This window comes from Cynoglossus semilaevis, chromosome 1 (assembly GCF_000523025.1).
Source record: "Cynoglossus semilaevis isolate Cse_v1.0 chromosome 1, Cse_v1.0, whole genome shotgun sequence".
In the NCBI taxonomy this organism is placed as follows: Eukaryota; Metazoa; Chordata; class Actinopteri; order Pleuronectiformes; family Cynoglossidae; genus Cynoglossus; species Cynoglossus semilaevis.
In genome coordinates this window covers 16,783,562-16,803,849 of record NC_024307.1, presented here as the reverse complement: position 1 = coordinate 16,803,849, position 20,288 = coordinate 16,783,562, and the positions used below count along the sequence as shown (strand labels likewise).

Below are 20,288 nucleotides of genomic sequence, written 5' to 3'. Positions count from 1 at the left end.
ATTGTCCCCAGATAGACTTGGCTGCTCCTGCTGTTGTGCACAAGTAAACATCCCATCCCTGACTCGACCGCTTCCCTGCAGAACACCTCGTGCTGTCCAACTGTCACAGCTGCAGTCACTGGAGCCCACTGTTCACCTGGCCATTATGACTGTGATTAATGGACAGATTATTATAAAAAGGATGATTTTCAGAGGCAACAAGCAGAAAAAGGCCATCTGTTACTGTGCTTCATCCAGGAGCGGAGGAACACAGGGAGATGAATGACTTTATCAGTCATGGTTCTATAACAACACGGAGAGATAAATACAGCTGCAGCGTTGAAGCAGTGAGTTTATACAGAATTAACATAAAGATGAATGTGATAGTTTAGCGTTCTCTACACTCTCCTCTGCAGTAAACGAGGAACATCAGCGTTTTTAACATGTAGTGACCTGAGAGTTAATGACGTACAGCCTAATCAGGAAAGCTTTCCTTATAGACGCTTGAACTGATTACACAGTGGAAAGGTCAAATAAAAATGTGGCTTTTTGTTAAAAAAAATGTAATGAAACAAGGATTTTAAAAACAAAGAAGTCGTGTCTTTCTTCATCTCAAACAAGGAAGTGACTGTAACTTAAATGCTATCATTCTTAGACAGGAACACCTGTTGTCACATTTAGATGTATGGACTTTTAGTTAATGTTTCCCAAAATTCCTTTCAGCAGCATATTCTTCAAATAGGTCAGATACTACAAGGTACAAGGACACAGTCAGTGTTAAACAGAGACTTGGAATTAGGTTCTGTTCTCACGCTGTAGCAGGACAATATAATTATGACAGGATCACGCAGTAAATTGAAATGTGAGTTAGGGGGAAAGAGACATTTCTGCTCTGCCTCACTGACAGGACTCTGCTGCTGCCGAGCATTTATTCTCACTGTCACTGTAAAGAGACACGTCTCCCGAACCTATGTCCTAAATTCAAAAAAGTGATTTTGAATTTTTCAGTGAGGCCCATTTATCACTTTAATCTAAAACTATGTCAGTGTATATTTTTACACTTCATAATCGAAACAATGATGCAGATTATATTTATTTAGCGCAGTGTTGTCACATATTTTACAACTGAAAAATCCCATTCCACAGCATCAAAGAAAATGTCGCAAAACGTTTATGTGATTAAATATAATGATCTCACAGTTTTAATTTACTCACATATAGGCGTGATAGTATGGGTGGACCAATCCAGCACAGATTTCCAGATTTTGGCAGATTAAGAAAGATCTACTTAGTTGTTGAAACTAGCATTCAGGGAGTAGACAGACTCCAGAGACACAAATATATAAAAATGTGTAGCGAAACCCTGACAAACTCAATTTTGTAGAATATATGTCCTCTTTAAATCAGACCTTTCAGGTTCTCTCAGCAGAACACGAGTCACTTATCCATTAAGCACCAGCACAGATTTCCATACTCACTCACTCACACACGCATGCACACACACACACACACACACACAGCAGCTTCAGCATCTTTGAAGCCAACATCAGTCCTCTGGTGCACATTCCTCTAAAGAGCGTCCAGCAGCTCTCAGGGCTATTGATTAACATTTTAGATAAGAGCAAAGACGAGAATCAATGTGTACTGTTCTGTTAGCCAAACGTGCCCTGAGAGGTTTGTTGTTTGTAATTTAAACGCAGATAAACCCCAGCACCAAATGAGGTGCTTTTACCCTGCCGGCCTTGGAGAAGAACAAAACTAATCCAAACCACATTGTGCTGTTGTTTGCCTTTTGATTGATAAAGAAAAAAAATAATGTGATAGCAGTAATGGTAGTAATTGGAAAGGGTGCTGAAGAAATTTGGTTCCTGTCTATTGCACACACGAGATGAATGGATGCAGGAGGCTGTTATCTGATGTCAGAGGAGGAAAGAAAGCCTTTCGCGGGATTGTTTTTTTCACCTGTCTGGTTCTGTGCTGTATATATGTAAAAAGAAGAAGCTGCAAGAAGTACTGACAGTGCCGTCATCCAGTGTTTTGCAGACACACTCATGCATTCACACAGAGAATTCACAAAGGGTAAAGCCCATTTTTTTTCTGCGTTCTTTTTTTTTCCTTGACAAAAAGAAGCGTCTTTGAAGCAAAAACTGTATTTCAAACAGGCCGGCTAAATATATACAGTCAATTTGTGAGACAATACAACTGAGTGCTTCATGTTTGTGGGTGCCTAAATATCTGGTTCCTGGCACCAACTGTTGGCAGAAATGATACTAAATTGTTGCAGTTTTCAAAGGTGTTTGGTTTAAGAACAAAGGCCAAATTCATTCAGTCAGTTACAACCACAGACGGTGAGTTGATAGTTCTATCCATTTCTTATTTATGACCTACAGTATAGGAACAACATTATCCTGTTGTTATGTTTTTGTACCAGACTCCATTTTTTTCCCCTGACTACAGCAGCTCACCTTCCTCATTACATGTTTGCTTTTTGTCCCACAGAAACCACTGCCACCTTAGACCGACAGACACGTCTGTGGTTTTCTGCCCAGTCATTTGGCACATTTTTGATGTTGAATCAAAAAAAAAAAAAAAAAAGACAAAATGAGAGACAGCGAGGGAGAGAGGGAACAATCTATGCTCTCCACTCCAGTGAAAGGCACTCTTTGTTGAGCACTCCTGTGTCAACCCCCAGTACTGCCACCATCACCACCATCCCCCTTTTCCTCCCCTCCTCCTCCCCTGCCTCCTCCTGTCCTCCCTCCTCTCCAAAGCCTGGGTGGATTTTTCATTAAATGCTATCAGAAAAGTGACTGGTCCTATTCATGGACAGATGGAGGGCTGGCTGAGCGTCTGGAGACCAATACCTTCAGTGGAGAATGACAGGAATCCGAGCTGTAGGTGAAGGTCCGTGTGGACAGAGCAGACTGACTTTATAGGAGCTGACAGAGGGGAGAATAAATGAAAGGAAGACTGCATCACTTATTTGCTTTTCATTTCCTCCTCGCATTGTTATTTTCTTTGTGAGCAAGAACCTCCTTTTCCCATCCTAAATAGCTTTAATATATTCCTCTGAACCCAAGTGTTCCTTCATCCATTTTCTACACTCACATTTTCCTTTGTTTGCAGTGAAAAAAACTGCCTCGTACAACCATTTGCTGTAGTGGAGGACAGCCTGGTGTTTTCTCTGGCTGTTCTGTGACTCCTCCAAGTAAGACCTCCTTGTCCTTGTTTAAAAAAAAAGAGCTACTTAAAGAGTTAAGAGCACTCCTCTGAAACAAAACAACATATTGTGCCACTGTTTCAGCAGACAAACAAGGTGAGCGGATCCATGCACTGTTCATGTCTCACCAAAGGGAAGAGATAAACCTCTCATATTGTTTGGCACCAGTTGATTATGTCACGGGACAATAGGAGGCAGCGGGTTGGAGGAAAACACAAACAATGATTTCCGCAACAGCAATTTAATCCTCTGGCGTTAAAACCTGGCACAAAGTGGACAAAGGCGAGGGGGCTGGCACACAAACCCCCTCCCCAAAATCTGAAGATTAGGCAAAAGAAAAAAAAGAGGAAGTAAAAAAAAAGGATCCTTTGTATAAAAGGGGCCTTTATCTGCTTTTGAAGTTGGTGAGACCTGCCAGCCGTCCTCAACCTCTCTTTGTAAGCGGCCCCCATGTCCCACAGCAAACCACCACCTTACTTTCATCTGCCCGTCATCTTAGGGGGCAATTAATGCCATTCAGGTCTGCTCACTGCACGCAGAGACAGGAAGGGAGGAAAAATGGAGACGAAGCTCCTGGACTGTTGAAGCACACACTTGACCACAGTTTGGTGTCGCCTTATTCGGTGCGTTTTATCGACAGTGATGTTTCCGTGATCTGATCAAATCCAGCGCAGCATTACCTCTGCTGTTACTGTTTTGTTTTGATTGTGCTTGTGTTTACAGGCAGGCAGCGTGAAAGCCATGGCTGTTTCTTAACCAATATTTCACTGCCTTTCACACAGTAAGCCTCTGGTGATAATTCTGAACAATGTCGTGCTCTGCAGCTCTGCTAGTGTGCAGTAGCCCCAGCGTCTGCTCGATAAAGCTGTGTGAGAGAAGCAGCTCTGGGTTTTATTGTTGACCTTTTGGGTCCCTGCTGTAGTTCCTTTACTCCGGGGACTCCCACTGTTTGTCTTTCGCTGTTCTAATACAGTGGCCCTGAGTCTCGGGCCCTGGCATCTGCGAGGGACAAGGGAAATAAAGCCTCCATTTGCATTACGTAATTTCATGCATTATTCAGAGCTTCAGAGAATCATTTCACCTCGACAACTCCTCAGAGGGCAGTGAGGAGATAACTGTTAGTGACAGGACCGGCTCATGAAATGCAGAGTGACTTAACCACCCAATCTGCAGATATTACCCCTGGTCTGAAATGGAAAATAGGCACAGACACACACACACACACACACACTGTCTCACACACACACATACACAGATGCACTTTTTCGAAAATGTACACAATCTGAATCATTTTGACTTTTCCCCTCTTTTTTACTGAGAGAGAACAAGATATCAGATATCACATTTAACAGCTTTCTTGTTTCGCAAAATAATGAAAACCTTCACCACAGGTGAATATTTTTATAAGGGCATTTTCTCCTGTCTCAAATATACACACACACAAACACACACACACAAAGCCTTTTTTTTCTCATAAAAAGAAAAATCTGTGGATCTCATTGTGGTAATCTGTTTTTAAAGGTTCACTGGTTTAGAAGTAGAATTGCAGCAGCAGTGAGTTTATCACCAGGGAAAAACAGCGATGACAGGCCAATTAGTGCAATCAAACAGTCGCTCTAGCAAATAAGCTGCATAGCAAAACTGCTCTAAGCAACCGAACCCTGTTCTTTTTCATTGTCCACAGAAGCTGAAAGAATCTGCTGCACCTTCTAGTGCGAGCGCAGAGAAACACTGTAACACAAGAGCGCACAGCAACACAGCCTTCTCCCACTAATCACAGACAATAGAGTGTATTTCATTAAGCCAGATAATGGTGTGTGCATTTCATTACCATGGATAACTAGGAATATTTAGATGAGGGATGAGGTGCTCATAAAGCGCCAGTTGGTAGCCATGGTTACCAGGATCTTGGCAAACAAAAGAGTCAGGAGAAATATTTGCTAAGGGACAGAAAGGAGAGGAAAAAAGAGGAAAAAATAAGGAGTGAGAAACTGTGACCATACAACTATGCAGTAACCCTGATGGCACTGGAGTGGTTTTATAACAAAGTTTAACAAAGGTGGGGGGGTCAAAAGACGAAGAAGCCAAGTATGAACCTGGGTGTTTGGCAGCGGTTAGGTTTGTTACTTCGACATATATTCAGTTTCTCCTGCGTTGTTGACATCCACCTCGTCCTCGTCAATTTTGAATATGCTGTCTTAAAATATATCATATAGAATATATTTGAAGAAACTCAAAAATTACTTAAAATTCAAGTTAGATTTTAGTTCAACAACAGGTTTTCGCACCTATTTCCTGTAGTTTGAATAATTACTGTGCAACAAAGACACTAAGTGCTATTGTTTGTATACATCGTGTCTGTTGCTACGAAAATAGTCCAAACATTTACGTCTGTTGCTACGAAAATAGTCCAAACAGAACACTGATTCGTTCTATGTCATTTACATTAAAGCAGCATATTTCCTTAACTCTATGAACAAACAAATGCTAACGGCTCATCCAGTGCTATCTGCGGTGGACGTTCTTTGTCTTTATTCCAAATTGCTTCGTATTTACGCTGAGTAGACATGTTATGAACCCAACCAGGAATTCATTTCCAGGACAAGATTATAACAAAGGAGATGTTCACCATTGTGAGCACCTCCTTTGTCCTCAGGAGACAAATACTCCACTGGATATCAAGGATAACGTAACAGAAGGCCACATAATAAACTCAATCAGCAGAGTAAGAAAGCCCAACCATCCATCTCTGCTCTGCTCCTGTGAGTATTCCAACCCCCTGCCTGTCTGTCTTTGCATGCACTGCCAGTCAAACCTGAGTGGATGTTGTGTGAATTTCAGATGCAGATGCTTTCTGACAACAAGAAGCTCCTCCATGCCTAAATAAGCCAAAACTGTGACCTTGACCTTGGGAGATGTGTCTCTCATTCATACCGCTTCAGAGCTGTCAGACTGGGGACAAAACCCTGGCTGGGTTATATTACTATGGATGACACCAAGGCAACGGAAATCCATTTCTTTTGGGGCAGCCAGGAGCCTCACATACGAGTCCATCATTATTAATGTACAAACATGATTTGCAGGCTGAAAAAAATAAATGGTGAGAGTGAGTGACAGGTCCATGCAACTGAGCTGACATTTCTAAAATTCAACGGCATCATTACTTGGCCAGTCAAGCTTCCTGGGCCTGTAATTACATGTCACAGCTGTGAGTCCAGTAATGTAACAATTACATTACAAATGTGAGGAAAATGCACAATTACCAAACTGCAAGAACTATTAAAGAGGAAAGCGCTGCACCATCAACACATGATAACAGAACATTTTAATACCAAGAATCCAATAGGGATACATTAGCTTTTGCCTACACTGGCTGGGTACATGTTACTGCAGTTAAGTCGTTTCTGAAGAGTATTCCACCGTAGTATTCCACCATAGTATTGTCCTGACTCTTTACTGTAGCCCTTGAAATTGAATTTCCCGTACCTGGTGAAAAGCTCTGAATATCAGTTTTGACAATCTTCTATATATTAATAATAAATATATTTTGTGATTTATCAGTACATTATTACTTAAAGAAATCTTTATTTTCTATTTTTCAAAACTGTCAAAATAGAGGTTTAAAAACTTAGTTTTGACATTTTTTTTACCAAAACATTTCAACTAGAATTCATTCCAGGATCAGATTCTACACATTTAATGGGTGAAACCATTTTAACTAATGAAGAAAGCAATCACCCGAACAATCACATAACCAAAGCTTCAGGCCATATGGTCATCTAATTTTGGAGAAAGATGAAAAGTCAACTGATCACCTCAGTCGGTGGGCTTCATCCTCTGGGAAACTTAAGTGTCTGCTCAAGAATTCATGGAATTCCAGCCCATATGTGGGCTGTGGTACAACAGAGCGGGCGACTCTGATCATGTTCTCATCACAGTGTGGCTAAAAAGCTCAAAACAGATGAGAGAGAAATCAGAAAATAACTGCAAATGACCTGCATGCGGGGTTCAACCATTAGATGAAAGCAGATAGGAGTCCAGATGGAGCAGCGTTACCACAGATACTCTGCTTAACAATAATGAAGAAACGCAATCAGACCTTTGATCTGAAGAGAAAAGAAATGCTTTGACGCTCGCATTCATTGTAAGAGAGAGAGACAGAAAGAGAGAGAGAGAGAATTCAGGCTTTGGTCATATAATCAGAAAAAGTCAAATAAAATCTGAGGATGAACACTGAGGAAGACGCCTGACAAACCAGAGAGGTGAAAACTCACAGATGCACAAAAAATAGTCGCGCATGATGATTTACACTCCTCTGATGGAGGACTACACGAGTGAGTGTGTGTGTGTGTGTGTGTGTGTTTGTGTGAAACCAGACTCCAGTCTTGGCCCACAGTAACAGGATCAGCCTGTTTGGGCCTGTGGAGCACAGCCTCTGAGGGTGGCCCATCTGGCCAGGACCCAGGCTGTAGTGCCATCCACCAGCCCCACTGAGCATGGACCCATCTGTGGTATCAACCAACACACACTGCCAGGCCTGTCTCAGTCTACACATGGGTCCACTGGTCTGTGTGTGTTCTGCAGATGGGATTGTTGGATCAACTCGCGGCAGGAGATCACTAGTGAGTGCTTTAACTTGGTGAGATGAACTGAGAGACAGACGCGGAGAAGATCATTCCTTCACGGTGACCTCAGTCAAGTGTAACATCTACAGTCTGTGATTAGGCATCAGAGGTAATGGACTTTTCAACTAACTTAGTATGATGGCATTATCCCATCAAATATTTGTGCATACCTCATCTGATGCAAAGGCGTTGGAAATGTAATTAAACTACACAGGTACATTTTTTCTTTCTAAAATTTTGATAATAATTAACATACAGTAGTATTGTGAATGAGTCATGTCATTCTTTGTTTCAGGAATCTCACTATAAGATGGGAGATTGTTGACACGACGGACAGTCGAAGCTTGGCTGGGAGATCACCGGAGGCAGACGAGCATCAGTTCACCCCCGACTGGACACACCAGGCTCTGAGAGTTAATAGTCTGTGAGCTGCACAAGGACGGCGTTTCGCTGCCAGTTAGTAGACGACAACAACCAGCAGATTATTTCCAACATTACTGTTACATCCAAACATCAGCTGCTCGCAGCATCAGCTTCATTTTACATCACTGCTTTGAAGGACGTTAAGTTGCCCTCAGGACTGACAGAGTCAGAACTCTGACTGAACAATTAACAGGAAACAGAAGTTTGTGTCACTTTGTAAACTGTTCTACCTGCACACATCAAGGTCCAGAGAGAAAAACATCTGTACTGTACTGTACTGTACTGTACTGTACTGTGAACCTACAGTCACACAGAAGGTGTTGATCTTTCCATGCCTGTATTTTAGGTCACTGCCAACGAATGAATTTCATGAAAATGTATGAACTTGAAGATGGCGTCAGCAGTGGACCAACCACTTCAGAGTGATGTTTTTCAATTAGATCATTTTATCTATGGACGTTTGTGTTGGACAGTCAGATTAAATCTAGTGACTCATTTATTAACATTTAACAGTATGTTAGTATGCTTACATCTGCTAATATTAAAAATATTTTTGGACACAACATTACTTTTGTGAAAGGTTTCTTCCCCTGTTGTCTGTTCCAAAACTACTCTTTTGGTACAGACAAAAAAGAAATAAAAAAATAAAAAAATACTGACCATGACACCCGCATAATAAACAGCCAGAGGACAGTGTGGCTCAACATGGGGGGCAGGGCCTGTGGAATCTTTACCTTTCCTTTTCACACTTTCAACTTAATAGCCTTACGTTACAACCCATTAAACTCCATACCACTGATATTTTAGGCATGGGTGGCCACTGCGACAGTGCTAGCACTTTTCACCACCAAGTTAATGTGCAGGTCACTTTTCTTGTCTCACAAAGCTTATTTCTCCTGGTCTACTGCTCCACCGGGACTTCAAACACCTCACAGTCCACTCGCCTCGCTGCACACCGTGTGTGGGACAACGGCTGGTCTCAGAAGCATTGTGATAATCAGGGCCAATGGAATTTTCCCTGCATCATTAAAAAGGGATTGGTCCGTTCTGTGTGTAAATGGGAAGTACCGTTAGTTAACCCAACAAAGGTCTTCTGGCTACAGACATGAAGAGCATGGCGGGGGCTTCAAGAATCTGCTTTTAATCCCCCAGACCCATTGTACCGATGCACTTTAAACCCTTTGACCACTTCCCGCTTTAATCTCAGAAGATTTGGGTGAGTTAACAAGTTTCTGATCTCTGAGGTTCACGACTTCCCTCGACACCCGTCTGCTGGTCTACTCCGTCCAGCACCAAGTTTAGCCACAGAGTTTTGACTGTAACACACAGTGGTTTACAGTGGCAGTGATCAAATGATGTGATATGATTTAGAGCAGGACGTTGATGGTGATTGATTGGTGATTACTCACCAACATGACAATTAATCACACAAACTAATAAAGATGTCTTCAGATTTTCTTTTTTAATTAGTAATTAAAATAAATCTTCAGACAGAGTAAATACTTCTTCAGACATGATTTACTTTGTAAATAAAACACTATTTGCAATATTGAAAAGCAGACTAATTTTAAAACAATCTTCTCATAATTATTGTTTTACCTGCACAATAATGTTAGTTAAAGCCAATCAAGTCATCACATTTGGAGTAGATAATGAGTCACTTCCATCACTATGTCCCGAGATTAAACCAAACAAACCTCTGTATTTGAAAAACCATCAAACATAAACACCATATTTTGCATATGTGTGAAGCTGTGAACGCCTGGCTGGTGGAGGGGAGGTCAAAGGGGGAGGGTGTGTGAAGGTGGAAATTCAGGGTAAATAATAGCAGACCGCTTCCACAGAGCTGGTGGTCGTGACAAAGCACTTGATAGGCCAAACGCCAGCCCTTAATTTCAGGCTTGACCTTGGTTTGTTTAGCATTCCTCACTGCTGCTGGTGACACTGACACGTGTCTGGGGCTGGGCTGACACTGGGAGCCGGGGTGTGGGTGGGCAGCGGAGGGTGTGAGTGCATGTGTGTGTGCAGATGGACGGACCGTTGAGGATGCAGTCTTCTACTCCCAGGAGAGGTGACAGAGGTCAGGGATCAAAGCCTCCTCTGACTCCTCCCTCTCATCTCTGCGTCTGGGGAGAAAAGATCCTGAAGCAGCCTCCACCTACACCACCAGGCCTGACCACAATATATGGTTGGAGCTATTATACAGCAGCAACAGAGTTGACAGGATGGTAAAAAAAAATTCAAGAAAAAGACATATTTGTTTAATTTGAAAAATGATGGGAATGTAACCACCCATTTTCCCCTGTAAAACAGCTAGTTCCTCTTACATAACCCTTAAATGATCAGTGAGGCCTCATCAATCGCTCACCACTCCCAGTTCTTTCACCTCTAAAAGTGCATGGCAACCAAGCTTACCGCTAGGCTAACTACCAGAACAAGAACCAGGTGAATCTTAAACCTATAACTTATGGTATATCATTGCATATAACTAGGACTGTACGCTGGCAAGCTGCACGGCAAACTCAAGTCATTCATATGAAACATTAACAGAATTAACATTAACACAGCTGAAGTTAATGGAAGCTAATTAGTTTGGCTGCGTCTCTGACCCAGTCAGATTGTTCCAAATGAATGGAGTCCTGACAAGAATAGTAATACAGACCTGTGTGTGTGTGTGTGTGTGTGTATTTGTATGGAAGTAAGAGTCGTCTCTCATGCCAGGACGTTGAAGCTTGCACAACACTTCAATGCAACTGGAACAGTGGACATACAAACTCACTCACTCACTCACTCACACACACACACACACACACACACACACATGGGAAGTCCTTTAATTAAGGGATTTGTTAATTTCCTATTCAACCTGACAGTGATGAATGAGGGAGCAGAGCCTGCCCATCTCAGCCTTGCCTGCTCAGCAGACAGAGATGCCCATGAGGCCACCACCACCACCACCATACTCTCTGATAAAGTCTGAAATTCACACTCCGTGGTTTTAATCCCTGTGGAGGCCACAATCATTGCCTTTAATGAAGCTGGGGAAAAAGCATAGTTGCTGTGGCTTCCACTCAGTTCCAGCCTGTGTAGAATTCAGATAAAACTGAGAAATAAACAATGGCCGCACAAACAATGTGTGGACAAAGAAAGAGTTGCTGCAGGATTTAGGCTCCAACAGAACTTTGTTCTGAGACTCTTAAAAAACCTAAATAAAGCGTATTTCTCTGTTCCTTTATTTGGTTAATCAGTTACATTGTTGGACTGTAAATCACTAAATTACTTCTGATAGTCCCTACATGAGCCATCTTCTGACTACATATACATGAAACCATTTTCCTAACATGACCCAGCTTTTCCCTCAAATTAAATTAAAATCTGTCTGTTTTTTACAGAGTCTGTGATTAATTCCTTCTTCTCCTCCCTCATTTCCTTTTATTAAACTCGGGGTGATTTATAACTACACCGTAACTGCATGAAAATGCACATCCTTTCTTCCACTTTTCATCTCTTTTTTTTTTTTAAGTCTTCTGCTTCCACATCTGCCGCTTTCTGGATTTCACTCCATTTCATAGGTGTGGCAGCCCCGTTTCTCCATGTCTGAAATCATTCTGTGAGATGAGCTGTCTGCTTTGCTGAGCGACTGAAGAATGGAAATGTAAAAGTGAAGGTGCTTCCTATTCATTATTCATTATCAATACTTACTTTGTCGCCGCCAAACATGTTTTGCATTGAGAGCAATATAGGCACCCTGAAGCAACAGCGCCACATGTCATATTACAATTTATCTATTGTGATGTGGCAGCTATTCATCTTTTAAATGCTCTCTCATGATTTCCTTTGTGTTTGTAGAGCTGGGGTGACCTTGAAAAAGGACCGTGTGGGGTTTTCTGATGATAATTTATTCCTCTCATGGTAGAAACTGTCTGCCTAACATCATTTTCTTCATGCTTTAATGCTACGTTTGTATGCTGAAAGATAATTCTTTTTTAAAGCAGCTGCACCTAAATTCTCTTTTTTTAAAGATCATTCTGAGGATTTATAGGGACATGCAAATTTAGGGGCAATCCCATGTTTTCAAATTTCTTCTTTTGCACTGTCTGGATTCACTGTGTAATAAACAAAGAAAACATGTTAAAAAACATGGTCATAAAGCCGTGATACACCGCTGTGAAACCAAAACTGGAAAAAAAACAACCCATTTTCATTTCCAGTCTGGCTTTCACTGCAACACTGACTCAAAATCTCATTTTCAGAGACTCACAAAACTAATATTGATTTATGTCAACAATGAAGACCCCCACGATGGGAAAAAAAAAAACAAACGAGGTTAGCCCAAGTTTTGGAAAATAAGACTTGAAAAGGTGATTTCTACTAATTGAATTTCAAAAATAAAGTCATAATTAATGTTATAATTATCTTTCCAGCCAATTCAAGTATCAAGTTTCCTTGTCAGCTGTTTTTTTCTGGGATTAAATTGACACACACGCACACATGTGGCACAGACTGTGTTAATGCATATTAATGAAGTTAAACGGCCTGCTGTAGACAGGAGACAATGGAGCAGAGAAGGTTGCTGTGGCGGTGAGGACAAAGCCGTGGACTCAGGGGAAGCAAAACAGGTGCAGAGAGAACATGGTAGCTCCGTGTGGAACGACTCACTGAAGGTTCATCAGTGTTTTACTGCTCAAAAACACCAGGATGCTTTACATGGACAAATGACAATTGTTGTTTTGTTTTAATGAACTCTGAGCCATAAACATAGCCTCTGTTTTGATCAAACAGAGACAATATTGTTTGGGGACAATTGTTGTTGTTTCCGTATCTTTGTCTGTTGCTACCTATCTTGTCAGCAGAAGAAATCACTGCTCCGCTGAGAATAGAGTAACTTAAAATAAAGTGGTCTGAGCATCCTCACTCCTGTAACACTTTCTTTCGATTTTTTTCTACAGAAAAACAAAAGAAAATAGAAGAAACATCCTAGGAGCCACATCCAGATGAACCAAACAACTGCAGGTCTGACACGAAGTACGACTGACTTCAATGTCATTGTCAACACTGATTTGGGCCTGTTTTTCTGATTGCTGTTGGACATGGGCAATCACCCTGCAGCTGTAAAATATATAGGGACAAATATAAAAATAAAACAAAGAAACCAACATCATCAAGTTGTTTGATAGATTCAAAAACTCTTAGCCTCAGTCCTCAACAGTTTAAACTTCCTCAGAATCTGTTAAATACTAGTTTCTAAAACAATGCTATGTTACTGCAGTGACACACAAAGTATGACATTTCTTAAATGTTTCTATCTGCCTGGAGTCAGACGTCTGGTTTTGTAGAGAAAATACAAGGACAATCATTTTAGATGGGATCATTAGGCTCATGGTTACTGCGAGGAAATGACCCAGATGAGGTAATGAAGGTTATTCTAGCTTATCTCTGCACCAATATCTGGCCTCAGATCACATGATGTGCAGGGAAAAAATGTAGACTTCAGCCTCGGCATGAGCCAGAGGAGAGTATAAAAGGTCAAGGTGTCTTCTTACTGCTCACTTCTCTTCACAGAAACATCTCTGCACTGAAAACTGCAACTCTGAACAGATCTGTGAGGAGTTGTTCTTCACACAAGATGGAGGCAAACTAGATCTGTGCTGTAATGTTGTCTTTCAGTGTAAGAAAAAGATAGGTTTTAATAAAAGTTATTTAAACTTAGGGTGGTGATAGAGAGTTTGAGTATGTTTCTGTTTTGATCAATATCATAAAAATTGCAGCAGTAATAACACATTGGTGAAAACAGTTACTTTTATTAAGATCATTAAAACTGTCTCATCATAAAAACAGCTCAGATACCACTGGGGTGATATTGTCCTTGTTGTTCTGAAAATGCATTTCCTTTGTGTGGAGTTGTCACTTTATTTAGTTTTGCCTGTCTCATAGGTACAGAGAACTACAGAGTGAATGTTAGACTTATTAAGGGACCAATATAATGGCAGATGGTGTTGTTTCTCTGTTACGCATTACCCTGAGCACACCAGATTTACCTTAACTGGTCCCTGTCACATCATTAGAGAACGATTTTCAAGTGTGGAGGGTGTTGAAAATGGATTATAAACCTTTTATTTTCTTCCCTTGCTTTAAAATTGATTTCTTGTATCATTGTAATTCATTGAAAGGACAGGTTTGAACTTCACTTCCTGTCCTTACTTCATTCTGCTTTCTAATGCTTCTTTGTTGTTATAAAGCTCATTGTGCAGTGAGCTAACCCCCTCATTTCCATAAATATCACAATGCAGTATACACATTTGAATGACATTTGACCACCAATGTAATTCTATTCTTAATTGTTACATTCTCATCGTATTTGGTGGTAAACATCTCTTAAAATCTGCCTAAAACCTGAATGAAAAATGCTGGTGTGGGGTTTGGATGTCATGCACATGACCATGGACGTGGTCACATTCCGACCAAGAACAAAACAAAAGGTTCAGATGAAGTCCTAGTTAGAGTGACCCAGTGTTAGGAGTTTGATACCAACTATTCCCCAAATCCCAGATTGTATCGTGTCAGGAAGGACTTCCTGTATGAAATGAATAAAAGTTTAAAAAAATACACAGATATCATGTAGATACCAATATCACCCGTGTGTTAGTTTTGAATAATTCTGTGTAGTAATAATTATTAATATCCACTTATGTTTTCATGACAAAGTAGTTAACTGCATTCCACATTTTAGGAATTCTTACACATATCTCAGTTATAACAACGACAAACATTTAGATTCAATTTCCTGAAATTTAAACAAACAAACAAAAAAGTCCAAACAACCTGGGTAGGTTGATGAAACCTGTATCCAGAGCCACAAGACAGGATGAATAATTAATTTGGAGATGGCACTCATATACCCTGGGAGGGAAAATGGTTTTCCCAGTTCAGAGACTCCCCTGCTGCTCTGCTCTCAACCTTCCGTGGGGCTACGAGGATAATCAACTAGAACTAAACCACGCCCCCTCGGTTTTATTCTTGGGAACTTATCAGCGCCTACATGTTGACTATTCCTCATTTTAGAGGCAGCCAGAGAGGAGAAAGCACATCAGCTCCACAGGTTTCACCCATGCTGACGAGCACATCACCACCAACAACACAGCATCTCCTCATCGTCGCTGCAGTGGACTCCACAGACTCTCGTCAGGATGGATTTCTTGGACCACGGCTACCTGGACGCACGTTCACCCTACGATTACACCTTTAATTTCTGGAACGATTACCTTGGCCTATCGACACTTGTCGCCAAGAGCAAGATCAACAGTCCGCCATTCAGCCCCAACTCTATAACTGAGTCTCTCAAAGCGACGCTGGGTTTGGAGGACGATTCCCCGGTTTGTTCCTGCGTAATTGGGCACGGCAGAGACAGCGACGCGCACTCGGACTGTTGCTGCTGCGCCACCGCGGGCTCCTCTCCGCTCTCCATCTACGACCTGAAGGAGCGCATCTCACTCCTACAGCCCTATGAGGAGCATCTCGGCGGGGACTCGCCGCTCGGAGGCAGAGATTCTCCCTCTTACAGGGGGAGCTTTGCCGGCCTGGAGCTGATCTCCGCGGAGCGGCGGCGCAAACAGACTCAGAGGGGGAAGCCGGAGCCCAAGGTGTGCGTCTTCTGTCGGAATAACGGCGCACCGGAGGAGGTTTACGGCACGCACATTCTGAAGACGGCGGAGGGCAGAGTCCTGTGCCCGATTCTGCGCGCATACACCTGCCCTCTCTGCAGCGCCAACGGCGACAACGCGCACACCATCAAGTACTGCCCGCTGTCCAGAGAGCAGCCGAGCCAGAGAGTGGCCAGAGGGGGCAGGGTCCTGGGGAAAAGGCTGAAAATCTTCTGAACCACCAAAGGAGAAGGATGAATGGATGGATAGATTTTGGAGAGTTTGAGTTGCACTGTATGAAAAAATAACTCGTGTGTAAGGCAGTGATTTTTTTTTACCCCATTCAATGCACAAGACTAGTTTGGGGGGGGGGGGGGGGGAGAGAGAGAGTGAGACAGAGAGATTTCTTTTAATTTTATTGTTTTTATATATAACTTTGTCATGTTTTAGTCCCATCATGTAACTCCCTACAGGCACATATGGGTTTTTACAAAGGCCGATAAAAGTAATTCATTTTTTGCTGGTTATCCAGTGGACACATATTCAAACAATGTTCATTTCTATGACAGTTAATAATAACTAATGTCATTGAAATGTAGCTGACAATATAGGGCTGATATCACTTCCTAATTCACGTGCTCCTCCACACTAATGGCCAGCAGGACATCACCACAGAAAAAGAAATAGTTGACTAAGAAATGGAGGTCATTTTAAAAGTTTGGAGTTTGAAATCTTAAAACACAGTAAAACAAAAAGGTACCAAGTGTCTCATTACCACAGACACAAGGTTCATAGAAACTTTTTTTTTTACTTTACCTTTAAAGGAATTCTGCTTCAGTGTTGTTTCTCTTAACTGTCATTTTGACATAAACTGAACATTTCAGCAAAGAACCAGCAGCTTAGTCCTAAAAACATTATCACTTTCATCACAGTAGAAGTGATGAGTGGCCCCAACACTTCGTCTGTCAACCCTAACATTCATTATAAAAGTCCATGTCATTTTCTAACTAGCACTATAAGGCCTTGGTGATGAGAAATGTACCAAAGCACTGAACTGATCGACCTGTGAATGACCACCTTCATGCCGTAATCAGAGGTTGCTGTGTTTTGGAGGAGCGTAGTGCCAGTGCAAACAGCTCAAGTGCATGTCAGCAACACTGTTTGCACTTATCGAGAAATGCCAAAATAAATGAACACACGGCCGAATCCTGAAATGACAATATCTAGCCCCACGTCACCTTCAGGCCAAAGACACACAGTCTAAACAGGCCCCACCACCTGCAGAAACAACCTGTCTTCAGCACATTATTTTTTTATTATTATTTTTTGCTCTCTTTGAGACAAATGTTTTCTACCAAAGGAAATTCTTTGTATTTGAGCCTAAAGCTAACTTCTGTATGTTCATACGTTGGATGTCATATATTCTTTCACCTATGGTATATATAGTGTATGTGTGATTTTATGTGGATAGTATTTTGCAGATTCTAAACTGAATGTAAAACATTTGAAGGGTAGATTTGAAATGCAGTTTGACCACAGGCTCTTTAAAAAGCTCCAAGCTCTATTTTATGTCACATGTTCAGAAACACAAATGACGAATGATTTCTTTTTTTCACATGCACCGGTAATTGCTGTAAATAAGTGTAAGGAGCAAATGGTTTTAGCAATTATATACCAAACATTCCAAAGTCTTTATTTGATGATACTATGTTTTATGTACTTATTTTTACCTTATGTATGAGCAGCAAATGTATTCACTGTAAATAACCTCTAAATAAACTTGGTATTTGCATTTTTTTCCTTTTTTGGGGGGGCGGGGGAGGGGGTAATGCTAATTCATATAAAGTTGACTTTGAAGCCAATAAATTCATATAAAGTTGACTTTGAAGCCAGTAATCAGTTCGATTCGGGGCACTAGGTCAACTGGATACAAATGAGCTATACTCTAATATTGTGAATTTTTGTCAAACATGACGACAGTGAAACACCGTTTGTTTTTCTGACAGCAAAAGCAACACAACAACGCCACCTACTATCCAAAGTCTCCAATGGTTAGTACTACAATATGTTGCGAAGACTATATAAATTAGCAGTTGAAGAGAGTACTTTGTAGTGGCGCTTTGGCCCAGAGGCAATGTCTCTGTCATTGGTGTGGAACCCCAGGGTTCACCTCCTGGGCAAGTTCGAATCCCGATTAGGGCAGTTGGTACCTTCCAGTGGACTCACCACCCGCAGGAAGGTTCAAGGGGGTTGGTACGGTGCAATGTGATTTGGGTGGCGACTGCTGCCCCCGCGACCCGGTAACGGATAAGCGGATGAAAATGGATGGATGGACTTTGTACGTGCTTTGTACGTGCTTTGAGATCTTCGTCTTTCCTCTCCTGTCTGGCAGCGTAGGTCTGAACTAACTTAACGTGTCTATGTTCTGGACACAGCTGATGAATATTTCAGCATCTTCAACCCTCTCCTTCAATCTCCCTGTTATAGTTCTAATATTGTTGGCCTACGTTTCGTCACTTTAATGAAGAACTGAAAAAAGTCTCTGGAGTGAGCGATTCCAGTTACTACCGATTCAAAAACGCACGAAGAAGAGTACAACGAACGAATAAAAGCTACAAGTACATCAATCTACACTTTGTTTTTTGCGGGATCGGGGGGCGGAGGCGGATTACACCATGGACAGTTCTTTTATTACTTATATCGGTCAGAGCCGGCGCTTGGCGAAGGCCACAAAAGCCGTCGCCTAACGCCATCTGCTGGAGAGTGCGAGTAACCAGTCAGAAAATGCAATGGAGCCTAGGGGAAAAAATATTATTTATAACTTTAGTGATGACTTGACAAAAACACAAGATTACAAATTTTACTAATTTTCATAAGATCGATGAATCCTATTGCAAGCTATATTATTTAAATAGTCAAGAGAATGTTCCAAGAGGAATACAACAATTGTCAAAGTACCCAATACATTTTCTTTGCAGCTTGTCACAGCCGTTTATTGTCTAAATATATGGGCAAATCTTAAAGCAAGAAGGAATTTTGTTTGCTGGTTAACATAGAAGGTGGTTTGGATTTTCATTAATCAAAGACTTTTACTAACCCCTGTCGGCAACTGCTAAGAACTGCAACAGCATTGACAGACTATCTTGGTCCATGAGAGACTGAATGAAGGTGTTCTCTCTGACAGAGCAGCGGTTGGACTGGAAAAACAATTTAATCAAACTTCTCCTTATTTATGTAGGATTAGGGACAGGCTCATTCATAAATAAATTCAGTTCTGATAAATATTCATTCTATATTATTGGATGGACTCCAGGTGACATGTTGTAGCTAATATCTGCAGTGACACATGAGAGTTGTATCAAACAGAAAGAATGTGCTGGACGACGTCGATATCAAACAGAAAGAATGTGCTGGACGATGTCGACTCGAGACGCGCGTGTGTGTGTGTGGACGAGCAGAAAAATAAGCTATCACTTGATGAAGAATATGACAAATACACTACGGATATTTTAAAGGCAATAGCAGGAGTAAATGTGTCAGCACGTACACTTCACACAGCACTTTCTTCTTCAGTGCTCTCTCTCTCTCTCTCTCTCACACACACACACACACACACACAGAGAGAGTCAGGGTCAGGGGGACTGAAGAACATCAGTGAGTCATCACTTTGTGACATAAATAGATTTAAGAGAAACTGATAGAGCTAAATATAACAATCACTAAACTGAGGTGTAATGATGTGCAATATATGAAATTCATATACCTGAAATCTGAGCTACTACTGAGAAATTTTCATTATAAACTAATATATTTTCTTTTTGTTTGTTTTGAGAAAGATGTGATTATGGTATGAACACCTAACTTATTTATTCTTAAAAATTAAAAACACACTAAAGAGAAGGCAGTATGTTCTTACTGGTCTGCTAGATAGAGAGGTTTTGCTGTATACTTTCTAACTGTGCCAGACTATAGACTGGCAGAGCCTGGAATCGCACCAACAGCTCTCTGGGTAATAGACAGTGTTCCACCTATTGATCACAGTCAAATTCAAATTTGTGACATATAAAACAAATAGCACGGTTCCCACATACTACTGTTGGCTGAATGTACATTTGGGACACTAGTGTAGTAGTATAGTAGTATATACGTCAGTGAGCATACAGTGGTTATTAATGTCTACTCTTTAGAAGCCCCTCTGTCCATGGTCTCACCACATACTCTCTCTGTATGCACCAAGTATTCACTCTCTCTAAGTGGTTTGGTTTTTTAAGACAAACAACAATATGTTCCCCCAAAATGTTTGTCTATTAATGCATGTTGAATAACTTGTAATTTAAGAAATTCCTTATAGGAAAATCACTATGGAAATAATGGAGCACGATATGCACCTATAATGACAAA

The 20,288-nt window shown here is 41.2% G+C and overlaps 1 protein-coding gene and 1 long non-coding RNA gene across 2 annotated transcripts in view; one reads left to right on the top strand and one right to left on the bottom strand.

Moving 5' to 3' along the window:
- LOC103382437 (uncharacterized) overlaps positions 1-20,288 on the bottom strand; it is a 32,829-nt gene that overhangs the window by 8,118 nt on the left and 4,423 nt on the right. The gene's annotated exons all lie outside the window — the stretch shown is intronic.
- LOC103382419 (nanos homolog 1-like) lies at positions 13,348-17,665 on the top strand. The gene has a single exon (XM_008315220.3). The coding sequence runs from the start codon at positions 15,435-15,437 to the stop codon at positions 16,122-16,124; it is 690 nt and encodes a 229-aa protein (XP_008313442.1). The 5' UTR covers positions 13,348-15,434; the 3' UTR covers positions 16,125-17,665.